This window comes from Ruditapes philippinarum, unplaced genomic scaffold (genome assembly GCF_026571515.1).
Source record: "Ruditapes philippinarum isolate M1 unplaced genomic scaffold, ASM2657151v2 ctg1660_1_1_1_1, whole genome shotgun sequence".
In the NCBI taxonomy this organism is placed as follows: Eukaryota; Metazoa; Mollusca; class Bivalvia; order Venerida; family Veneridae; genus Ruditapes; species Ruditapes philippinarum.
This window is the reverse complement of record NW_026863554.1, coordinates 142,102-162,173: the sequence shown is the minus strand read 5'-3', so window position 1 is coordinate 162,173 and position 20,072 is coordinate 142,102. Positions and strand designations below refer to the sequence as shown.

At 34.5% G+C, this 20,072-nt stretch overlaps 1 protein-coding gene across 1 annotated transcript in view; it reads left to right on the top strand.

The window, feature by feature from the left end:
* The window catches only part of LOC132722479 (uncharacterized), a 61,435-nt gene extending 43,632 nt beyond the window's left edge, over nt 1–17,803 (top strand). Inside the window, exons 36-44 of the mRNA XM_060706984.1 lie at nt 1,468–1,669; nt 3,579–3,741; nt 4,748–4,896; nt 6,084–6,319; nt 7,488–7,599; nt 11,398–11,659; nt 12,788–12,959; nt 15,115–15,294; nt 15,788–17,803. Of these exons, the coding sequence (XP_060562967.1) occupies nt 1,468–1,669; nt 3,579–3,741; nt 4,748–4,896; nt 6,084–6,319; nt 7,488–7,599; nt 11,398–11,659; nt 12,788–12,959; nt 15,115–15,294; nt 15,788–15,943 (1,632 nt within the window). The 3' untranslated portion in view covers nt 15,944–17,803. The remainder of the gene's footprint in view (nt 1–1,467; nt 1,670–3,578; nt 3,742–4,747; nt 4,897–6,083; nt 6,320–7,487; nt 7,600–11,397; nt 11,660–12,787; nt 12,960–15,114; nt 15,295–15,787) is intronic.
* Nucleotides 17,804–20,072: the final 2,269 nt, after the last annotated feature.

The following is a 20,072-nucleotide window of genomic DNA, read 5'->3' as shown; positions in this document are numbered from 1 at the left end:
TCTAGTTGTGCATATTGTCAGCATTTTCCGGTTCAATGATTTTTGTCAGAGTTATGGCCCTTTTATAATTTTTAATTTTAAAGTTTGTCCGGACTACTTCTCTTATACCACTAATGCAATTTCAATGAAACTTTACAGGATTGATCTGTAGCTCAAGTCCTTGCGCATATTGCACGGGTTTTCCGGTTGAATGATTTTTGGCCGAGTTATGGCCCTTTAATAAAAAGGTTTCTTTTTCTGTGTGTTGCCAGATACACAAAAGCTTGTCCAGACTACTCCTCATAAACTACTGGTGCAATTTCATCTAAACTTTACAGGAATGATCAGTACCAAGTCTAGTTGTGCATATTGTCAGCATTTTCCGGTTCAATGATTTTTGTTTGAGTTATGGCCCTTTAATAATTTTTATTTTTAAAGTTTGTCCACACTACTTCTCTTATACCACTTATGCAATTTCAATGAAACTTTACAGGATTGATCTGTAGCTCAAGTCCTTGTGCATATTGCACGGGTTTTCCGGTTGAATGATTTTTGGCCGAGTTATGGCCCTTTGATAAAAAGGTGTTTTTTTCTGTGTGTTGCCAGATATGCAAAAGCTTGTCCGGACTACTCCTCATAAACTACTGGTGCAATTTTATCCAAATTTTACAGGAATGATCAGTACAAAGTGGTTAGTCTAGTTGTGCGCTGTCCGTCTGTCTGTCCGTCTGTCTGTCACAAAATTTGTCCCAACATGAAATTGGCCATCATGAGGCGACACATGTGATTACTGATCGCTCTTGTTTCTCTAATTGTTTTACAGGAAATCTTTGACAACTTTCTGTTTGGTTTAATTTCAATATAATTTTACAGCAATTATCCTTTAGTGACCATCTATGGGCAAATGATTTTGAATTATCAAAAAATATGGCTTCTATTAATAAGGGGGAGTGGTTTATTTTCAATTGTCAGCATAATTATGTTTTACTGGAAAACTGAAAATATTTTTAGAATTTGCTGATTGATTTTTTTACCAAAATTATACTTGGGTGATCATTTTCTAATATAGTTAAATAATTTTGTTTTATCAAAAACATGGCATGCAGTTATGAGTCTGGGTCACTTACCTATATCTATGTATAGATTTTAGTCATTGAAAATTTTTTTGGTTAAATTTATCTGTCTGATATTGATAAAAAAAGAAGAAACCAAAAAAAAATTAGCAGTAAGATTTTAATATAATAAGAAGTTGTTTTAATATGATGTTTGCTTTTATTTATTTATATGTAATTTCATGATTTTCTGTAATGAAATGTAAAATTTAGACATGATATCCGCAGATTTATCAAACAATCCTCGTACATGTCTGTAATATTTAATTTGGAATATATAGAAAACTGTGCAAATAATTTTGTTAATTCTGGTGAGCAATACAGAACCCTTATGTACCTCTTGTTTCTATCAAATTGTTCTTTTTTCCTCCTATAGGGATTCCCTACTATGACAGAATTTCATCAACATGTTTACCATCATGCTAAAGAGGCGTTTAATTTCTACAGACACTATTACTATGGATACAACCCATCATATTATACAGCATATAAAAGTTATGCTGTAGTCATTGGAAGGCATGCTTCATATAGGGAGATCGTTTTTCAGACATTTGATGGAAATTTCTTTAAGATCTCTGGTAATGTTGTAGTCTTTTATGAAATAAATTCCTATTGTCTCTATCAAGATTCTGCAAGAGAAATATCTAACATTTGAAGCCTTTGTTTATACATTATACAATGTAGTTGGGATAAGTCCAAGATGCTAGTCAAGTATTTTATGTAAATGGTGAGGCTGAATCTGCTGCATTACTTACATGGACTTGTCCAGCTTTCAGTTTTTGAACTGTCCATTACAATATAGGGATATCAAGATGATAATTTGGAATGTTGAACAGGCAAGAGTAAAGAGCCTGGTCAGACTGAAATGATGTTCAGGCTGGCTTTGCTTTACTGGTCAGGGTCCACCAAAACTGGACAACCACCGAAACCGGACAGCCAGAAAATGCCTGATTTAGATATTTTCTTTGTCCAGAGGTTATTGATCTATGAGTCGCTTTGTTATCAACATTAAATGCATGTTTCTTCTATAAATAAGTTATTATATTTATTTCAACTGTTGTAAATTCTAATATTTTAATGTCTGTTTCAAAATTGTTGACTTTAAAAGTTTGGACATCAAGAGTGCAATACCTGACCTCTTATACTACATTGTAGTTATAATCATTAATTTTGCAGAGTTAACAATAGAATATCCAAAGCTTAAGCATTTGTTCCTGAAATACTGTATATTATGTTGAAAATAAAAAACTAAAACACCCAAGCTTTTATTTGAATAAAATTGTCATGCACATATCTGTCTGGACACGTGGTACTGTAGTAGGGATAATTTAGGTAATTTTGATACCCTCCTTGACGGCCTTAGATATATTTGTCAATATAAATATAAATAAACAAACTAGTTACGAGAAGAACCTAGCTGTCCTGTGTAAAATTTGTACACCTCTAGAAAAAAAATTATGAATTCTGTTTGGGGAAAATGTTCAAAAAGTGTCCGGTTGATGGTCCCTGACCAGTGCACTATTGGCAAAGGCTTATCTCTTTTGATTCCAGTAGTTTTAAAGCAGCATGCCTCCAGATTCTTGCTTATTTTCATGAAAATTTTAAAAATGTGTTTAAAAGTATAATTGTGTGAAATAACCAAAAGGAAGCAATTTACACATTATCAATGGCACTTACAACCCACGTAAATTACTAAAAAAGGGACAAAATATGCCAAAATAGTCCTTACTGTGTTAGTAACACAGTAGTAATATAGTTATAAATATTGAAAAATCAGTCATTAATCGCACATAGCATGTAAATTATTACTTGAATTTTGAATATTATTACTTTTCCTAAAATCTTAGTAATTTTTCATCAAATTGATTTCATTGAAATATTTTCGCTTATCTGGAGGCATGTAGCTTTAAGGCAGAGCTAATCTATCTTTCTTTGAAAGACTTTTGAAAATTTGGCACTTTTTATCTTGTCTGTTATGATGAAAAAGTTGAGCTTTTATGATAGCTTGGGTATTGCTGTTGTCTTTGTTGTGAAATATAGACTTTAATGTAGTCCATTACTTGACATTATTAAAAGGTATCGTTCATGCTTGTTGAGAAGATGGTTTCAAAACTAATAAAGGTGTCAGCATTAAACACGAAAATCTGCTTATCATGATAAGGGACATTATCCTGAAAGCAATATTTTTGGAGTTATGCCCCTTTTTAACTTTGATTCTATTTTAGAATTGGGTATTGTTAGAAAATTGTGAAAACTATCAAATATATTCAATTCATTCGTGCCATTGCTGCTACTCTGCTACTGGGAATTTTGAACATCTGTAGAACAAAAGACATTTCTAAGTGATCATTATTTCTAGAGTTATGCCCCTTTTTCACTATCATATAAATACCAATATCTTAAACATTTACATTCAGTAAGTTATTCATCTCAGTGTCTTTAAAATCGTTTATTTTATCATATTTATTATTTTATTAAAATGAGTAGCTGAGCACTCGGCAGAATGCAGCTATCTGTTGGCCTCAGATTTACGACAAAGAAGATGGTCACTAGTTCTTTCCCCTGCCGGTGTGACCTTGCTGACCCCTGGCAAGACGATTACAGTTGGATGGGACAAAAATGTTTACCTAGATAATTGTAAAGAGCCGAGGTATATACACTTTTTGACACAAGTACATACTGTCTAAATTTAATTTTGTACATTTATTTTATATCTAATTTAATCATGCATATTGTTATTTAATTAAATATAATAAAAAAGAAACATATTTAGGACTTCAGCTATAAGATGCGTAAGATTTTTTTTTATTTTCCCCACAATCACACCAAGCAACAGTTGGATACTCATAGGTTTAAGTTGTTAGCACACTTATGGTGAGCAACATCCACAATTTTCCAACAAAGGAGTCTTTATGGTATGAGAACATAACCATTCACCCAATGGGTTAAAAGGTATCAACCTTTATATTGTTTACAAGATACAAACATTTTAGTATAGTTTTGACGTCAATACTTATGTCATTATAACAACATTCGGACTGCACCCCATATAATGCTATGTTTGCTTAGATATACATTTGGTTGCCTATGTTAGTGTGGGTTATTGTAACATGTTTTATTTCCTTATAATTAGGATATATTAGGCATTAGTTTATATACCGAAAGTGTTTGTTACATGAACTTTTGATAATCGTTATTGAATATATGGGTTAAATTCCAGGTATTTCTGGATCATCCCTTGTATTTCATGTCACAGTCTGTTTAGTGTTAATAAAGATGAATAAATAAATTAAGCAAAAAAACGTTCATGTTCTGTACCATTTTGAGGTGGTTTTAACCCACTACTGTGTTGGAGCAGTACCTCTTGACGGTTGCAGAAATCATGATCACAAACATTCTTACATTTTTCATTTATTATCGTATATGAATCAGTGTGAATAGATGAATTATATGTTTAAAAGTTCATTCCTTTAAGTGAAAAGGCAAGATTTTAGCAATTAATCATTAAAGCGTCTTATCCAGTATATACTGGAATACGGTATTAAGTTTGATGCTCCAACACTGTTTTATCCTCTTACTCTTTTAAGTGATGTGGTATAGTTACATTGTGTATGCAGATTTTATATACCAATATACCACCAGATGTTTGTTTACAGCACTGAGATATCTGACGAAACATTAACTGTTGTAAAGACTGAGGATGGTATAAATGTAAATACTCCATTTGGTTTGAGCCTTGAGTTTGATATTGTACATGACAACTGCCTTGTTACCATTGATGGTCCATACAGAAATGAGACAATAGGTAAGTGTGTGCTATTCAATGCAAAAAAAGAGGTAAATGGTTCCTTAGCTTGTCTGTGTTATTCAATGTAAAAATGAGATAACATTTATCTCAAATGCTTTATAAGCTTGTCTGTTTTGATGAAGTTGGTCTATTATGATAGCTGCGGTGTGGATGCTGTTATCGTCTGATATCAGTTCTTTCATCCTGGACGTTGTCATGATTTTTTAGATGCATCTGTGACAGAGTATTATTTTATGAAGGTTGATGACTTTAAATGGCTTGCCCCTGATAGCTGTAGATTTAAATCCCACTTTGGGATTTTATAGACTTTCACAAAGAAACGAAGCTATCCAGCTAGCTTATTGAAGAAATGGTGATTAGGTTGGTGGTTTTACATTTTATTGTAACATAAATAGTGAACTGAGGGGTTCATGAGGTAGTATTGTTATCATATTCAACATCATAACTGTATCATTATAATAATTATGGACATTATCACCATATTATCACCATTAACTCTCCCACCTTAAATGGACTCCACTGAGGTTTTTTGACATGATTGGACTGGAAATAATTTTTCAAAATTAAAGTTTCATTTGATGAAGGTCTAGACCAATAACTTGTATGCAAAATTTCAAACCAATCAGTTTCTCTCAGTTTTTCCAGAATAATTATTCTTATTGTGAAAAATGGCCTAAACTTCAATCAGGCTAAGAAGAGCAAACAAATATGATATTCAATGCATTTCTGAATATTTTTCTGAATAACTTTTGCATATATTTCTGTCTTAAGTTGCCCAGCTGATCTATGTAAAAAAATTAAATTTCATGTTTATATGCTATTGATTCTCAGTGGCTCAGCTCCTTTAAACATCATTTAGATGACTAACATCACCATCACTATCAAGATTGGCACTATCATCATTGTTTTCTATCATCACCACCACCAACATCTTTATAATCATCTCTATCTCAAATCATAATACCACCTCATTCATCAGGATTATCATCACAGTTAACAGCATAGAAAAATAATCATACATATCATCAATAATATCATTAATATATTAGATACTAGTAGTAAGTCAGGAAGTGGCCTCGCCAACCCAGGCTATTTACCATATCGGCAGTATATACAGTATGTGTATCATGGCTTCTAATGGTGGTCAGGAACGTATTATTATGAACATTGTTTTTACATTCAAGGTTTACTTGGTACAAATGATAAGGAAAAATTTACTGATTTCCGGCTTAAACATGGAGCTTTGACTAAAGATAAAAAGCAGTTTGCGGCAGAGTATGTAGTGGCTGGTCCCCAAATGTGCTGGTCAAAAGCTGAAGTAGATGGGACAAAAAGGGTACCAGAATGTGATGATAGAGTTTGTGAGAGAGCATTTACAAGCAATTTTTATAACGCTTGCTATGAAACTTTCTCTTTCAGAGTAAGTAAGATTGCAAATTGAATTTATTATTGCTAATATTAATATTGTACAAATTCGTCTAATGAAATTCAAGGTTACAAATTCTGCTTTAAAAAATAGGGATTTTGTTTTTAGTTTGTTCAATACTGAAGTGAATTTTTTAAACCCCTTTCCCTCATATATTGCGAAACAACGCACTTTCGACCCCCCCCCCCCTCCCTCTTTTAGGCCTCAAATAGTGAAAAAATGTCCTGTTTGGGCCCCAAACACGTTTTTGTTTGAGAAATGTTGATAAAAAAAGTGAGCACTTTTGCGGCGCCGCCCCCTATCCAAAAGGTGGGGTTGCCAGAAGGGAGATGTGCCCCCTTCTGTTTGGGGGGTCCCCCTTATAGCCAAGAAAATTTTGGACTTGTGAGAGGCTAAAAATGACCCCAGGTCGATCATAAGGTAATGTGTAACCAGAGCTGAAAAGCCTTTGACTCTATCTGAATCCATTAAGAAGTTGCAGCACTTTGAAATCAATTTTGATGGAAAAAAATCAATGCAAAATAGTGATTTTTGGCAATTTTGAGATGTCCCCTCATTGCCATGGTAACAGGAAATTTAAGACTGAGCATGTTGTTACAAAGGCAATGGTCCAGTCAACATTTGTGCCAAGTTTAATTAGCATTGAAGAAGTTTTTATAGTTTTATAGCAATTTGAACTTGTAACGGGAGACTTTTTTTTCACAAAATGCTCATGAAGTAATGGGTTAACAAGTTGAATAAAATTATACATGTGTCATATATGAGCCTCTGGTGAGCATGATATTACTTTTATTCACAAGTACTATAAACTTTGTAAGTAACCGTCACAAATATAACATTCTATTACATAACGCTGCATGGATATGTGATACACTACAGGTTTTTAACTGAATTTTTAACTTCAAGAATTAAATTTAAGGTTAATAGCAACTTACTAGTGACATAAGAATTGCTTATGTCACTAGTATAAAGCCCGGTCAGCCTGTATGTCTGGACAGTGTGACCTGAGATCCTGTACTGTTGGTCGCTCAATTTAAGCATTGTGACCTTTAGATCAACAATAAATGCCATTAAATGGATATAAAGTTAATGCAAGACAATTGGAAGAGGATAAAGGTTGAATTTTAAGATTTCACTAAATGAAGTAACACTATGCTTATAGGATTACTGCAACCTTGTAAACAACAAATGTGTGCAGCCATGCCATGCTGTCCAAGTCTACATGGATATTTGTCAAAAGAAAGGACGTATTGATGAGTCAGCAAAAATAAAAGGTGAGATTACAAAAAAAAATTGCAAGGGAATGGGTGTTGGTAGGCTGGGTAGTCAATTGGTCTGTCTAAAGCTTTCCAGATTTTACATTTAAAGAGAAAACTCATTAAAGCTATAAAGCTTGACACTTTCATATTGTTTAAAATGATGACATAAAATCAATCTGCCGATCAGTGGCTTAATATTATATAAGACTGTTTAAAGGTGTTGTTACAACTATGTTCCCATCTTAACTGATTGCTTTTGATTGTATTTTACATCTTATAATAAAAATCCTTTGAAAAGATACAATTGCTTAAACTAGGAAATATTATTCTTTTATTACAGAAAATACACCCTAATATTTTTGTTTTCATTTTACGAGGGAGGGTCAGAAAATATCCTGACTTTTCATGCTCCTCTCTTTCCACGTGCAGCTTATATACACACATTATATATTGGTGAAAACTACATTCATTCGCCAATAACGTGGTCAGATTATTTTCAATGATAGTTGTGTATACACAGTATTTTGCCCTCTGATATATGATAGGTGTTTCGTCTATCATTGACTCTTTGTTAGAGGAACAACGCTCTGTAGTAAAGTTTCTGGTTGCAAAAGGTGAAAAGCCCTGCCACATCTTTCAGAGGCTTAACCCTTTACCCCATATATACGCGAAACAACGCACTTTCGACCCCCCCCCCTTTTTAGGCCTCAAAGAGTGAAAAAATGTCCTATTTGGGCCCCAAACACATGTTTACGTTTGAGAAATGTTGCTAAAAATATTGAGCACTTTTTCGGCGCCGCCCCCATCCAAATGATACATCAGGGGGTTGCCAGAAGTGGGATGTGCCCCCTTCTGTTAGGGGGGTTTGAAGGGGGGCGGAGTCCCCCTCATCGCCAAGAAAATTTTGGACTGGTGAGAGGCTAAAAATGACCCCAGGTCGATCATAATGTAACGTGTAACCAACGCTGAAAAGCCTTTGACTCTATCTCAATCCCTTGAGAAGTTGCAGCACTTTGAAATAAATTTTGATGGAAAAAAATCGAGGCAAAATAGTGATTTTGGGCAATTTTGAGATGCCCCCTCGTTGCCATGGTAACAGGAAATTTAAGACTGAGCATGTCGTTACAAAGGCAATGGTCCAGTCAACATTTGTGCCAAGTTTGATTAGTATTGAAGCATTTTTCATAGTTTCATAGCAGTTTGAACTTGTAACAGGAAGCTTTTCAGTGAAAACGGCCATTTTCCACAATATGCTCATGGGGGAAAGGGTTAACTAAAAAAATTATAAATGTTACAAAACAACAATTTTTCACCAAAATTAGGTGAAAGACCACATGTTAACATGGAAAAAATTGTTTTTAGGTGATTTCAAAGTTTTTCATTATTTTTTGTTAACCCTTTACCCCTTATATAGGCGAAACAACGCACTTTCGAACCCCCCCCCCCTTTTTAGGCCTCAAAGAGTGAAAAAATGTCCTATTTGGGCCCCAAACACATGTTTACGTTTGAGAAATGTTGCTAAAAATATTGAGCACTTTTTCGGCGCCGCCCCCATCCAAAAGATACATCAGGGGGTTGCCAGAAGGGGGATGTGCCCCCTTCTGTTAGGGGGGTTTGAAGGGGGGCGGAGTCCCCCTCATCGCCAAGAAAATTTTGGACTGGTGAGAGGCTAAAAATGACCCCAGGTCGATCATACTGTAACGTGTAACCAACGCTGAAAAGCCTTTGACTCTATCTCAATCCCTTGAGAAGTTGCAGCACTTTGAAATAAATTTTGATGGAAAAAATCGAGGCAAAATAGTGATTTTGGGCAATTTTTAGATGCCCCCTCGTTGCCATGGTAACAGGAAATTTAAGACTGAGCATGTCGTTACAAAGGCAATGGTCCAGTCAACATTTGTGCCAAGTTTGATTAGTATTGAAGCATTTTTCATAGTTTCATAGCAGTTTGAACTTGTAACAGGAAGCTTTTCAGTGAAAACGGCCATTTTCCACAATATGCTCATGGGGGAAAGGGTTAAAAAAAGATTTTCTGATAAATGTGTATCACGTTCAACCTTCTACAACTGGATTTCTCAGTTTAGTGAAGGCAGAACAAGTGTTTGTGACAGGCCTAGGACTGGGCGGCCAGCTGAGGCGGTGACCCCAACAATGGTAGCAAATGTTAAAGCTTTTGTCAACAAAAATCGTTGAGTAACTTTGGAGGAGGTAGCCAACAAGTTTAGCATCGGTAAGGCATCAGCACACAAGATTTTACACAAACACCTAGGCATGAGCAAGGTAAGTGCCAGGTGGGTGCCTAGACAGCTGTCCGCAGATCAAAAAGCAACCAGAGTAACCAATGCAAAAGAACATTTAAGTCGTTTTAATCATGAAGGAGATAAGTTTTTGAACCGCATTATCACTGGAGATGAGATGTGGGTTCATTATTCCGAACCTGAGACAAAATCTCAGTCAAAGCAGTGGAAACGAGCTGGTTCCCCGCCTCCTAAAAAGTCTTAGCTGTCTCCTTCGGCTGGCAAAGTCATGCTTGTTGCCTTTTGGGATTCATGCATATGAATACTTATATGATACTTCAATGATACTTACTCATTTCATGCCAAAAGGTCAAACTGTCACCGCCAAGTACTATTCTGAAGTAATTCTGAAAAATCTCAGAGAAAAGCTGAAGCGAATGCGTCCCAGGTTAGCACAGAAAAATGTCCTCCTTCTTCACGATAACGCCCCCTCCCATACCGCCGCAGCTACAGTGGAGGTTATCAACTCTTACAAATGGCAATTGTTGTCTCACCCTCCTTATAGCCCAGACCTCGCCCCCTGTGACTTTTATTTGTTTCCAGACCTGAAAAAATTGCTTGCAGGGCAGCTTTGATATCTTCTGTTAGTGTCACAGTACCTAAAACATAGGTCTACGTCATGGTTCACAGCGGGAATACAAAAGCTCCCACGAAGATGGCAAAAGTGCGTAGACGTAGGTGGAGAATATTTTGAAAAAGAGTAGAAAGATTTTTTTTAAAATGTTGAATGGTTTTCGAGAACGAGTCAAAAGTCCGGATATTTTCTGACCGTCCCTCGTACTTATAAATCATTAGAATTTCTTTAACAGACACGTACAATGGTGTGAAATTCCATCATCAGTTTTCATTCCATTGTTCCACTGATTAAATTCTCTTTCTTGATATCAAAACATTATTTGACCAATTTTGGGGGGAAAAACTTGCATTATATAGCATAACAAAATATCTATCAAACATTTTCTAATTTGAAATCGCAATAAACACAAGTGATTGTATAATATCGTAGTTTGCACCATATCACTGTTTGCACCTCCAACCCCTTTGTGGCTGAGAGATTGCCTTGAAGGGTTGAGGCACCAGATATACAGTCACCAGGCAACTAAATGGGTTCCTATTACTGGAGTCTATGCATCTCTTGGCTACAGCAAGTGTGTGTTCTTGACTTCTGGTATTGCTTTAAGTTTGTGACACCCCTCAGGTTAGCCAAATTTCGGCAACATATGACCTAGATTTTGTTGACGCACTATAAAACCAAACAAAACTGTTTGCACACTTACTTATATAATGCAACCATCAAAAACTTTCATGCTAGCTGATCTTGGTATGCACTTCCCTATTCAAGTGATTCATATTTTGATATTTACCTTAAAGATCATGAATGTTTTGTCTAGATGGACCGGTCCATTCAAGATATTTAGGGTGAAAAGGGTTAGGATTATGAACAATTTTGCATAATTTTGGTGTAATTTTAATAAAGATAGTAAAGATGCAAAAAATTTTTTTTTGTTATTTACAGGAATATGTCAGTTTGAACCTCCTATTGAAGAGGGTTCTATGACTGGTTCCCTGAAAACATCAGCTGGTTCTGTAGATATTGTATTTGTTGTTTCACGTCATGTAGGCATGACAGAAAACCAAGTTGGAGTTTTAGATACTGTATCAGAACTAGCTCTGCTTGAAGCCTGGGACCAGTTCAGTCAAGTTCGACTAGGTGTTGTGTTATTTGGTGGAAGTGATGAGGCACCTCATGTTATAAGATTGGAGGATAATCAAAACAGGTGTGCTTTAATGGGCTTTTATTATTGCACATAAGACTATATCTTTTTGAATTAAGCCTTATTCTAGGCTAAGTTTTGTATAATTTATAATATATTTCCCTTATAGTCTGAAATGCTGTACGAGTTTGTATTAGAGCCATAATTTCTACATACATTATTTGATTTAATAATATATTTGTTCACATGACCATCATAAGTAGAAAATGTTATGTGCTGCATGCACAGGTCTTGAGCTGAAAGGTTAAGGTCACAACAGATGATTTAACTTTGTTTATAAAGTCTGAAGTGATTTGCATGCATGATGGGATTTCTAAATGAATAGGTACACATTATCACCTTAAGGAAATAATGTTTTGTTTAAAAAAACTCATTTCTGCATTTTCAATGTCAAAGTAATACTTAAAGGGCAAAAGTCAAATCCAGTCCTCTGCTTATGCCTTTGCTATTACTTAATGAATTTTGAAATATTTGCTTACAATAAACTATGCTTACAGCAAACTCACTGGAACATTCAAAATTTGTTGCTTATATCAGGAATTCCTTGAAAGCATGTAAGCTGATATAACAAATTAGTTCCATATATCAGATGGTTTAATAGAGAGCCAAATCCTTTATTACCATGGTTGTAATTAAAGCCATGTTATAACAAACAGAATGTTTACCATCATCTTCCATTTCTGATTAAGATATATATTTATAAGTCATATGCGATTGTGACTGATATATCATTTTCATTTGTTAATATAAAGAAAAATACTAAATGATGTCTACTTTCCTCTCCGTCTTATTACTTTCTTATTTCATGATGAACTATCAAAACCTTTTGCAGATGTCTTCACCAGGGTCAAAATGTGCATTGCATGCAACACCCATGTCAATCTGACTAAAGTTCAGATAAACTTAAGTTAATTATTTCATGCATGTAGATCTGATCGCCACCATATTTGTTTCACCTTCATATTGGTGGTTGTCAGATTCTAATGTGTAGTCTTAATTTGGAGCTGATTTAAATCAGATTGCACCCATGTCAAAGTTATTTTTGGAGGTAGAAATGACCTATGACAGGGGCATTGACATTGTATGGACACAATGTAGTGTGATATAAATTTTATACTTCTTTCATTTCAGGGTTTTTGTTGATCGGAATGATTATGATTGGGATGGACTAGTTGAAGTAAGCCAGCAGATGACAGAAGGCACAGTAAATATAGATGCGTTTGGTGCCATACAAGAGGCTGCTCGACTGCCATTCAGTCCTGTTTCACAAAAATTAGTCATTGTTTTAATGACTAAAGAACAGGTATGCATACAGTCTACAGTATTTGGATAACCTTGAATAATCATTATAAGTTATGTATCCTTCTTGTTGGATCCCTCAAAAATATTGACCAAAGAAATGAGTGCTTCTTAGCATTGCCTGATTTTGGAACTGATTTATTAAGAAAATTTAACCTTTTCCAATAATTATTGTTAGCATTGAAATTTTAGCTCCACTTCTCCTAGGTCAAAATTCACTAATATATAAAAAGCAAGAAAGATAATTGAGTATTCATATAGATATGAAAAAGCATGTACATGTTTGTAAAGATGAATAAACATATATAAGTACAATGTATAAAGGTGTTTGACTAAGTTCTAAAGATGTTTGAAAAAGCATGTAAATGTCATTAAATATTGATTTTATATATATCATTAATTGTAAAGATTTTTGACTGGTTATTATGGTCCTTTATATACATTTGTTTGTATACATAACCCAAGCCACTAGGTGAGGGTTATATTGCTAACAACCGTTTATATTATTAGTTATAAATATTTTGACAGGTTTTATGGCCCTATATAAATGGTTGTTTGTAAATATAACCTGAGCCTCTATGGATCAAAGGTCAATGTCACATTGACTTTGAAGGTAAAAACGGTTTCCAATCAGAAACTAAAGAACACTTAGGCCTAGGAACTTCAAACTTGGTATGGTGATTGTTCATGACCAGCAGATGACCCCTATTGATTTTGGAGTCAAGGGGACAGACAGGTCACATTGACCTTGTAGGTAATAATGGTTTCCGATCAATAACTTGACAAGTTATGGGCTGTTGGCCCTTAAATTTTGTAGGTGCATTGGTCTTGGCCAGTAGATGAACCCTATTGAATTTGAGGTCAGGGGGTCAAAGGTCAAAGTTGCATTGACCTTGTTATTCAAAATGGTTTTCTATCAATAACTGGACAACCCATGAACCTTCAAACTTTACAGATGCATTGCTTTTGATCAGAAGATGACCTAAATGGATTTTGGGGCTAAGGGGTCAAAGGTCAAGAACACATTATAGATAAAAATGCTATTCAATCAATATCCCAACAACTCATGGGCCCTTTACCTTCAAACTTCACAGGTGCATTGGTCTTGGCCAGTAGATAACCCCTATTGATTTAAGGGTCAAAGTTCAATGTCATATTGACCTTGTATGTAAAGACTGTTTCTGACCAATAACTAAACAACTCAAGTTGCCTTGGTTCATTTTTTTTTTATTTAACTTAAAATAGGGGTGTGGATAGTCGGATAAGTGACGATCCGATCCGAACCACAATTCAGCACTTATGATTCACAAATCGAACCACAAATCTTTTGTTTTCAAGACACCCATACAAACATGTACATTAGTTATAAAAACATGTTTATTTAAAAAAAAAACAAAAAAAAAAAAATACTAAACATAAAACATATAAAATATAAACTAGGTTTATGTTTTTATTCTTTGGATGAGTATTTTGTTTTGTTTTTTGAAACCTATTACTTCCTAGCTCAGCATCATGGTATATGGTCTTTAACCGGCAAATTGTATTTAGGTAAACTACATATAATTCATACTCAAATCATATTTTTCTCGATTTTAAGAGTGTGAAAAACAGTGAATGTATATAAAAAAAATTAAATCGCTATCCACGATCTCTGACGAATATTCAAACTCGATTTTTCATTTTGATTCGTGATTATTCGAGTACTCGGATACTCGCCCCGGCCCTAACTTAAAATCTTTGTGGTATACACATTTCAAGGTCTTATGTTATATAACAACTTGGCTTGTCATTAATGAGGCCTACATGATTCATGCAATGTATGCATATACTATCTGGTAAGATTTGTAATAACTTTGTCATAAAATTGCTGCACACAACTTTTTTGGTCACAATTACCTAGTGACTTGTCATGACCAGTAAATAACCCTTATTGATTTTTTGTCACTAGGTCAAAAGTCAGTAATTACCTGATCAAATGACTAAATGGCTGCCGATAGGGGGCATACATGTTTTACAAACAAATCTTGTTTTTCTTAGTTGTTTGTATAGTGATGTACATTTTGTATAATGATGTACATTAAAATGAATTTTAGAGATTCTTTCCAAATGATTTTCCTGAATTATTTAAAGTACCAGTTTTGAGTTTATTTTATTTGCAGAGTTCTGGTAAAGCTGCAGACATTTCAGCTGTGTTAGATGACCTGAAGGAAAAAGGGATCACCCTGAATGTTTTATCAACACACAAAAAGACCTCTGGCGCTGAAATGATTGGAATTAACTGGGAGGGAAAAACCATTGGAGTGGATCCTGGGTATTTAGGAACAAAATCACTTCCTAAGGTCTGTACATAAATTTCTGTATGAACAGAAGATGCATTGATACAGAATGTGCTGTACATTTATTTTCTGTCAATTTAAAAAAAGGAATTATAACTCTTGGTTTATACAAATTTATTTTAGTTCGATTGTGTTGGAAGCTATAAGCTTATTGAAACACTCTCGAATCCCTTCCTGGAACCAACCAGTACTAAGCAATGAGTGTAAAGTTTCTTGCTCAAGGAAACAACGGCTTGCCCCTGACAGGGTTTGAACCCACGCGGTCAGCAATCCTTAGATTACTAGTCCGACGGGTTAACCACTCGGCCATGCCGCCACATGAATAACTTAACAGTGCAAAAACTAAAGAAAGGCACAGAAAATACTCCCTTAAGGGATAAACATGTGCAATAAATGTTGTAAAAACCTTATTGGGGCATTTGTCACTTTTGCATGACAACTCTTGTTTTTATTTTTTAATGAAATGGAAATTGAATTTTTTTTTTTTTTTTTTCAGAATGACTACAGTGAGCTTATCATGTCTACACAAGGTGCATTGTGGGATTTACATTCTTTTTCCTCCAGTAATAATATAAATGCAAAGCAAAGAATGTCTGAAGAATTACTGACTCAGATGAAACAAAATGACAAGAAGTTTTGCCCTGCAGCTTAGACTTTATCACTGTGAAAATGATACAAATATTTGTTGCTTGATATTTACTATGATTAATATATTTCTGTTTAAACATATTCATAATGGGAATAGTTCACAGACATTTCTCTTTTTTTGGATATGTGCAATATTGATTCATTCCAATGTGCAATGTTTTAAATGCTACGTTTTTAGTTCACCAAGCTCAAAGTGCTTAAGGTGAGTTGTGATGCCTCTGTGAAATGGAAACTTCAGAAATGGTCCCAAAGTGGTCCTATAATTATTAAAACTGCTAAATGATTTCAGTATAAGCAATGGGACATAACTGCATGTTTTAAAACATGAAATAACTCTTTTTTTTGAGAATTTAGACATGTTTGTATGTGTATCAATATTAAGGCATTGCAGTGTGCAAAACATTTAGCAATTTTTTAAAAGTTCACAAATATTGTCATTTAAATTACATACATGGATGACAATGTATTTATTATGTTTGTTTATTTTATATATTTTATCATGTATATTAGATAATATATTTATGTCCATAATTATGTATGTACTGTTATCCTTGTCGAGTTAATAACTTGAAATGAATAAGCCATGGTTTATGTAACTTGGAAGGGACATTGCCCATGGCAAGTAGATGCTCACTATTGAGTCTGAAAAAAGTGTCATAAGGCAAGGTCACAGTGACTATTAATGTAAAATCCTTGCCAGATCAATTTCTTGAGAATGAATTAGCCATGGTTTATTTACTATTTAGTAGGGACAGTAGATGACCCCATTGATTTTGAGGCACAGTGACATTTTTTATGTAAAATGTTAAATCAATTAGTAACTTAAGAAGGAATAAGTGATGATTTAGTTTACTTGAAATGGACAATACCCATGGCTGGTAAATGACCCATACTGATTTTGAGATCAGTTGGTCAAAGGTCAAGGTCATAATGACTCTTGGTGGACAAATTCTTGTCTGATCAATATATTGGGAAGGAAAAAGTGTAGTATAGCATGACCCTTATTTATATTGTAAGGTCAAAGTCACAGTGACACTGTGTAATTTTTTTTTCTAATCAGTAACTTTAGAAGGAATGAATAAACCTCAGTTTGGAAGATGACCCTTGCTTATTTTGAGGTAATAAGGTCAAGGTTTGGATGATGACCCTGTTCATTTTTGAGGTAATAAGGTCAAGGTTTGGAAGATGACCCTTTACATTTCGAGGTAATAAGGTCAAGGTTTGGATGATGAACCTGTTCATTTCGAGGTAATAAGGTCAAGGTTTGGAAGATGACCCTGTTCATTTCGAGGTAATAAGGTCAAGGTTTGGAAGATGACCCTGTTCATTTCGAGGTAATAAGGTCAAGGTTTGGAAGTTGACCCCTTTTTATTTTGAAGTAATAAGGTCAAGGTCATATTGACACTGTGTATCAATAACTGAAGTTTTTGTCATTGGTTTCTGAAATTGATAATTTATAAAAAGAAAATTCACACACTGCATCAGCCTAATGATTATAAGTTATAAAAAGCTTGCCACTTCGGTGATAAAGATGATGTCACCTGATATAAGTTACAAATAACTTATTTAAGGCCGAGTAGAAGAAAACACTTCAAGGTTGTGTGTGTGTAGTGGTTAGCATGCCTGACTTGCAATCCAGAGACCATTGGTTCAAATAAATTTATATATGAAATTTACACCAAGTGAAGTGTACGTAATATGCCATGAAGTAGGGGCATCTGAGTGAGTGTCCTGTGGACAAATTTCTAGCAATAGTCTTGTGAATGTTGTTATTTATGTAAAATATTATATCAAAATTGTTATCGAATGATTATCTAAATTGATGATTATAAATCTGATATTGTAGTAAAAAGTTGTAAACTTGTGATGTCCTTCATTTATTATGCTCCCCGAAAAATTTGGGGTAGCATATAGTCGCCGGGTCGTCCATCCGTACGTACGTCCCAAATTCTTGTCCGGATCATAACTTTGTTATTTGAAGTTGGATTTTACAACTATTTCACAGAAATGATCACCATATTGAGACGATGTGTCGCTCGCAAATTTGGGTCCCTACCTTGAAGGTCAAGGTCACAGCATGACCTTTCAGCAAAATTTGTTTCCGGCCCATAACTTTGTTATTTGAAGTCGAATTTTACAACTATTTTACAGAAATGATCACCATATTGAGATGACGTGTCGCGCATAACATTTGGGTTGCTACCTTGAAGGTCAAGGTCATAGCATGACCTTGCTGCAAAATCGTGTCCGGCCCATAACTTCGTTATTTGAAGTTGATTTTACAACTATTTCACAGAAATGATCACCATATTGAAACGATGTGTCATGCGCAACATTTTGGTGGCTGCCTTGAAGGTCAAGGTCAAAGCATGACCTTTCAGCAAAATTGTGTCCGGCCCATAACTTCGTTATTTGAAGTCGGTCGGATTTTACAACTATTTCATAGAAATGATCACCATATTGAGAAGATGTGTCGTGCATAACATTTGGGTTGCTACCTTGAAGGTCACAGCATGACCTTGCAGCAAAATCGTGTCCGGCCCATAACTTTGTTATTTGAAGTCGGATTTTACAACTATTTCACAGAAATGATCACCATATTGAGACGTGTCGCGCGCAACATTTGGGTCGCTACCTTGAAGGTCAAGGTCACAGCATGACCTTGCAGCAAAATTGTGTCTGGCCCATAACTTTGTTATTTGAAGTCGGATTTTACAACCATTTCATAGAAATAATCACCATTTTGTGACGATGTGTCACACACAACATTTGGATCACTACCTTGAAGGAAAAGGTCACAACATGACCTTGCAGCAAAATTGTGTCTGGCCCATTACTTCGTTATTTGAAGTCGGATTTTACAACTATTTCATAGAAATGATCACCATATTGAGACGTGTCGCGCGCAAGTCGGTCGATAGATCTCATTGAGTAAAAGTGCAGTGCAAAGAACAGTAACTCTGCCTTGCCTAAGTTTGGAATTATCACACTTTGAACTTTGTCTGGGACATAACTCTGAAACTACAAAAAGATATACTTTTCTGTGTCCAAAACATAGTCAGGCAGCATCACCCGGTTCAACCGGCTCTTGTTTCAATTGTTTTGTTTTTTTAATGAAAAAAGAGCTATGTTTTATATGCATTCAATATTTTGTAGATCTGTATAGATTTCATTTATGTCCTTTGTCAAAAAATTAATAAGAACATATCGAAAAGGTTTATAGTTTACAAATTCAAATGGTTCATGTTTAATGGTTATGAAGTAAAGTAAAGTTAATGTAAACTTGTAAGGTTTATGGTTTACATAAACTTGTAAGGTTTATGGTTCTTGATAAGTGGGAAGGTTTATGGTTCTTGGAAACTGGGAAAGTTTATGGTTCTTGGAAACTGGGAAGGTTTATGGTTCTTGGAAACTGGGGAAGTTTATGGTTAATGATAACTGGTACATTTCATATTCATGTGAACTGTAAGATTTATTGGAACCACTAAAGTTTATTGCTCTTGAAAAATGATAAGGTTCTTGTCAAGAATCATGTTGATTGTAAGTTAATGATTCTTCAAGTCTCAGGTTAAGTTTATGGTTCATAGGAAGTTTTATGGTCAGTAAAAATAGACTCAGTTTATATTTATATAAGAACTATGTAAATTTATGATAAATTTGTAAACTTAAAAGGTCTGTTTCTTGTGGAAATTTTAAAAGTTTATACATGATGAGAACTGGTACAGTTTATGAACTGGTATTTTATGAAATGTTTAAATAATTTTTATACAAGGATCGTGGGAATGAAGTGTATGTTTCATGACAACTGGTAAAGATTATTTCTTGAAATTGGGTAGTGAACAGCTTAGGAGTCTTGGTTAGATTTATGGTTTACTTGTAAGCAGTTAAGATTAATATTCTGTGACTGAGTGATTTAATAGTTAAGAAAATGGGTTAGTAAAAGTATATCCTTTATGATTTATTCTTAACAGTCTTTCCAAACCCCAATCTCTTGCTGCATAAACTCCCAAAAACAAACACAACAAAACAATACATAATCTTTAAAGATTTATTTTGTGGAAAAATAAATACAATTTTACAATTACAATAAGCAGAAATAACATATGAAAGACAAAATAAAGACTACAATATAA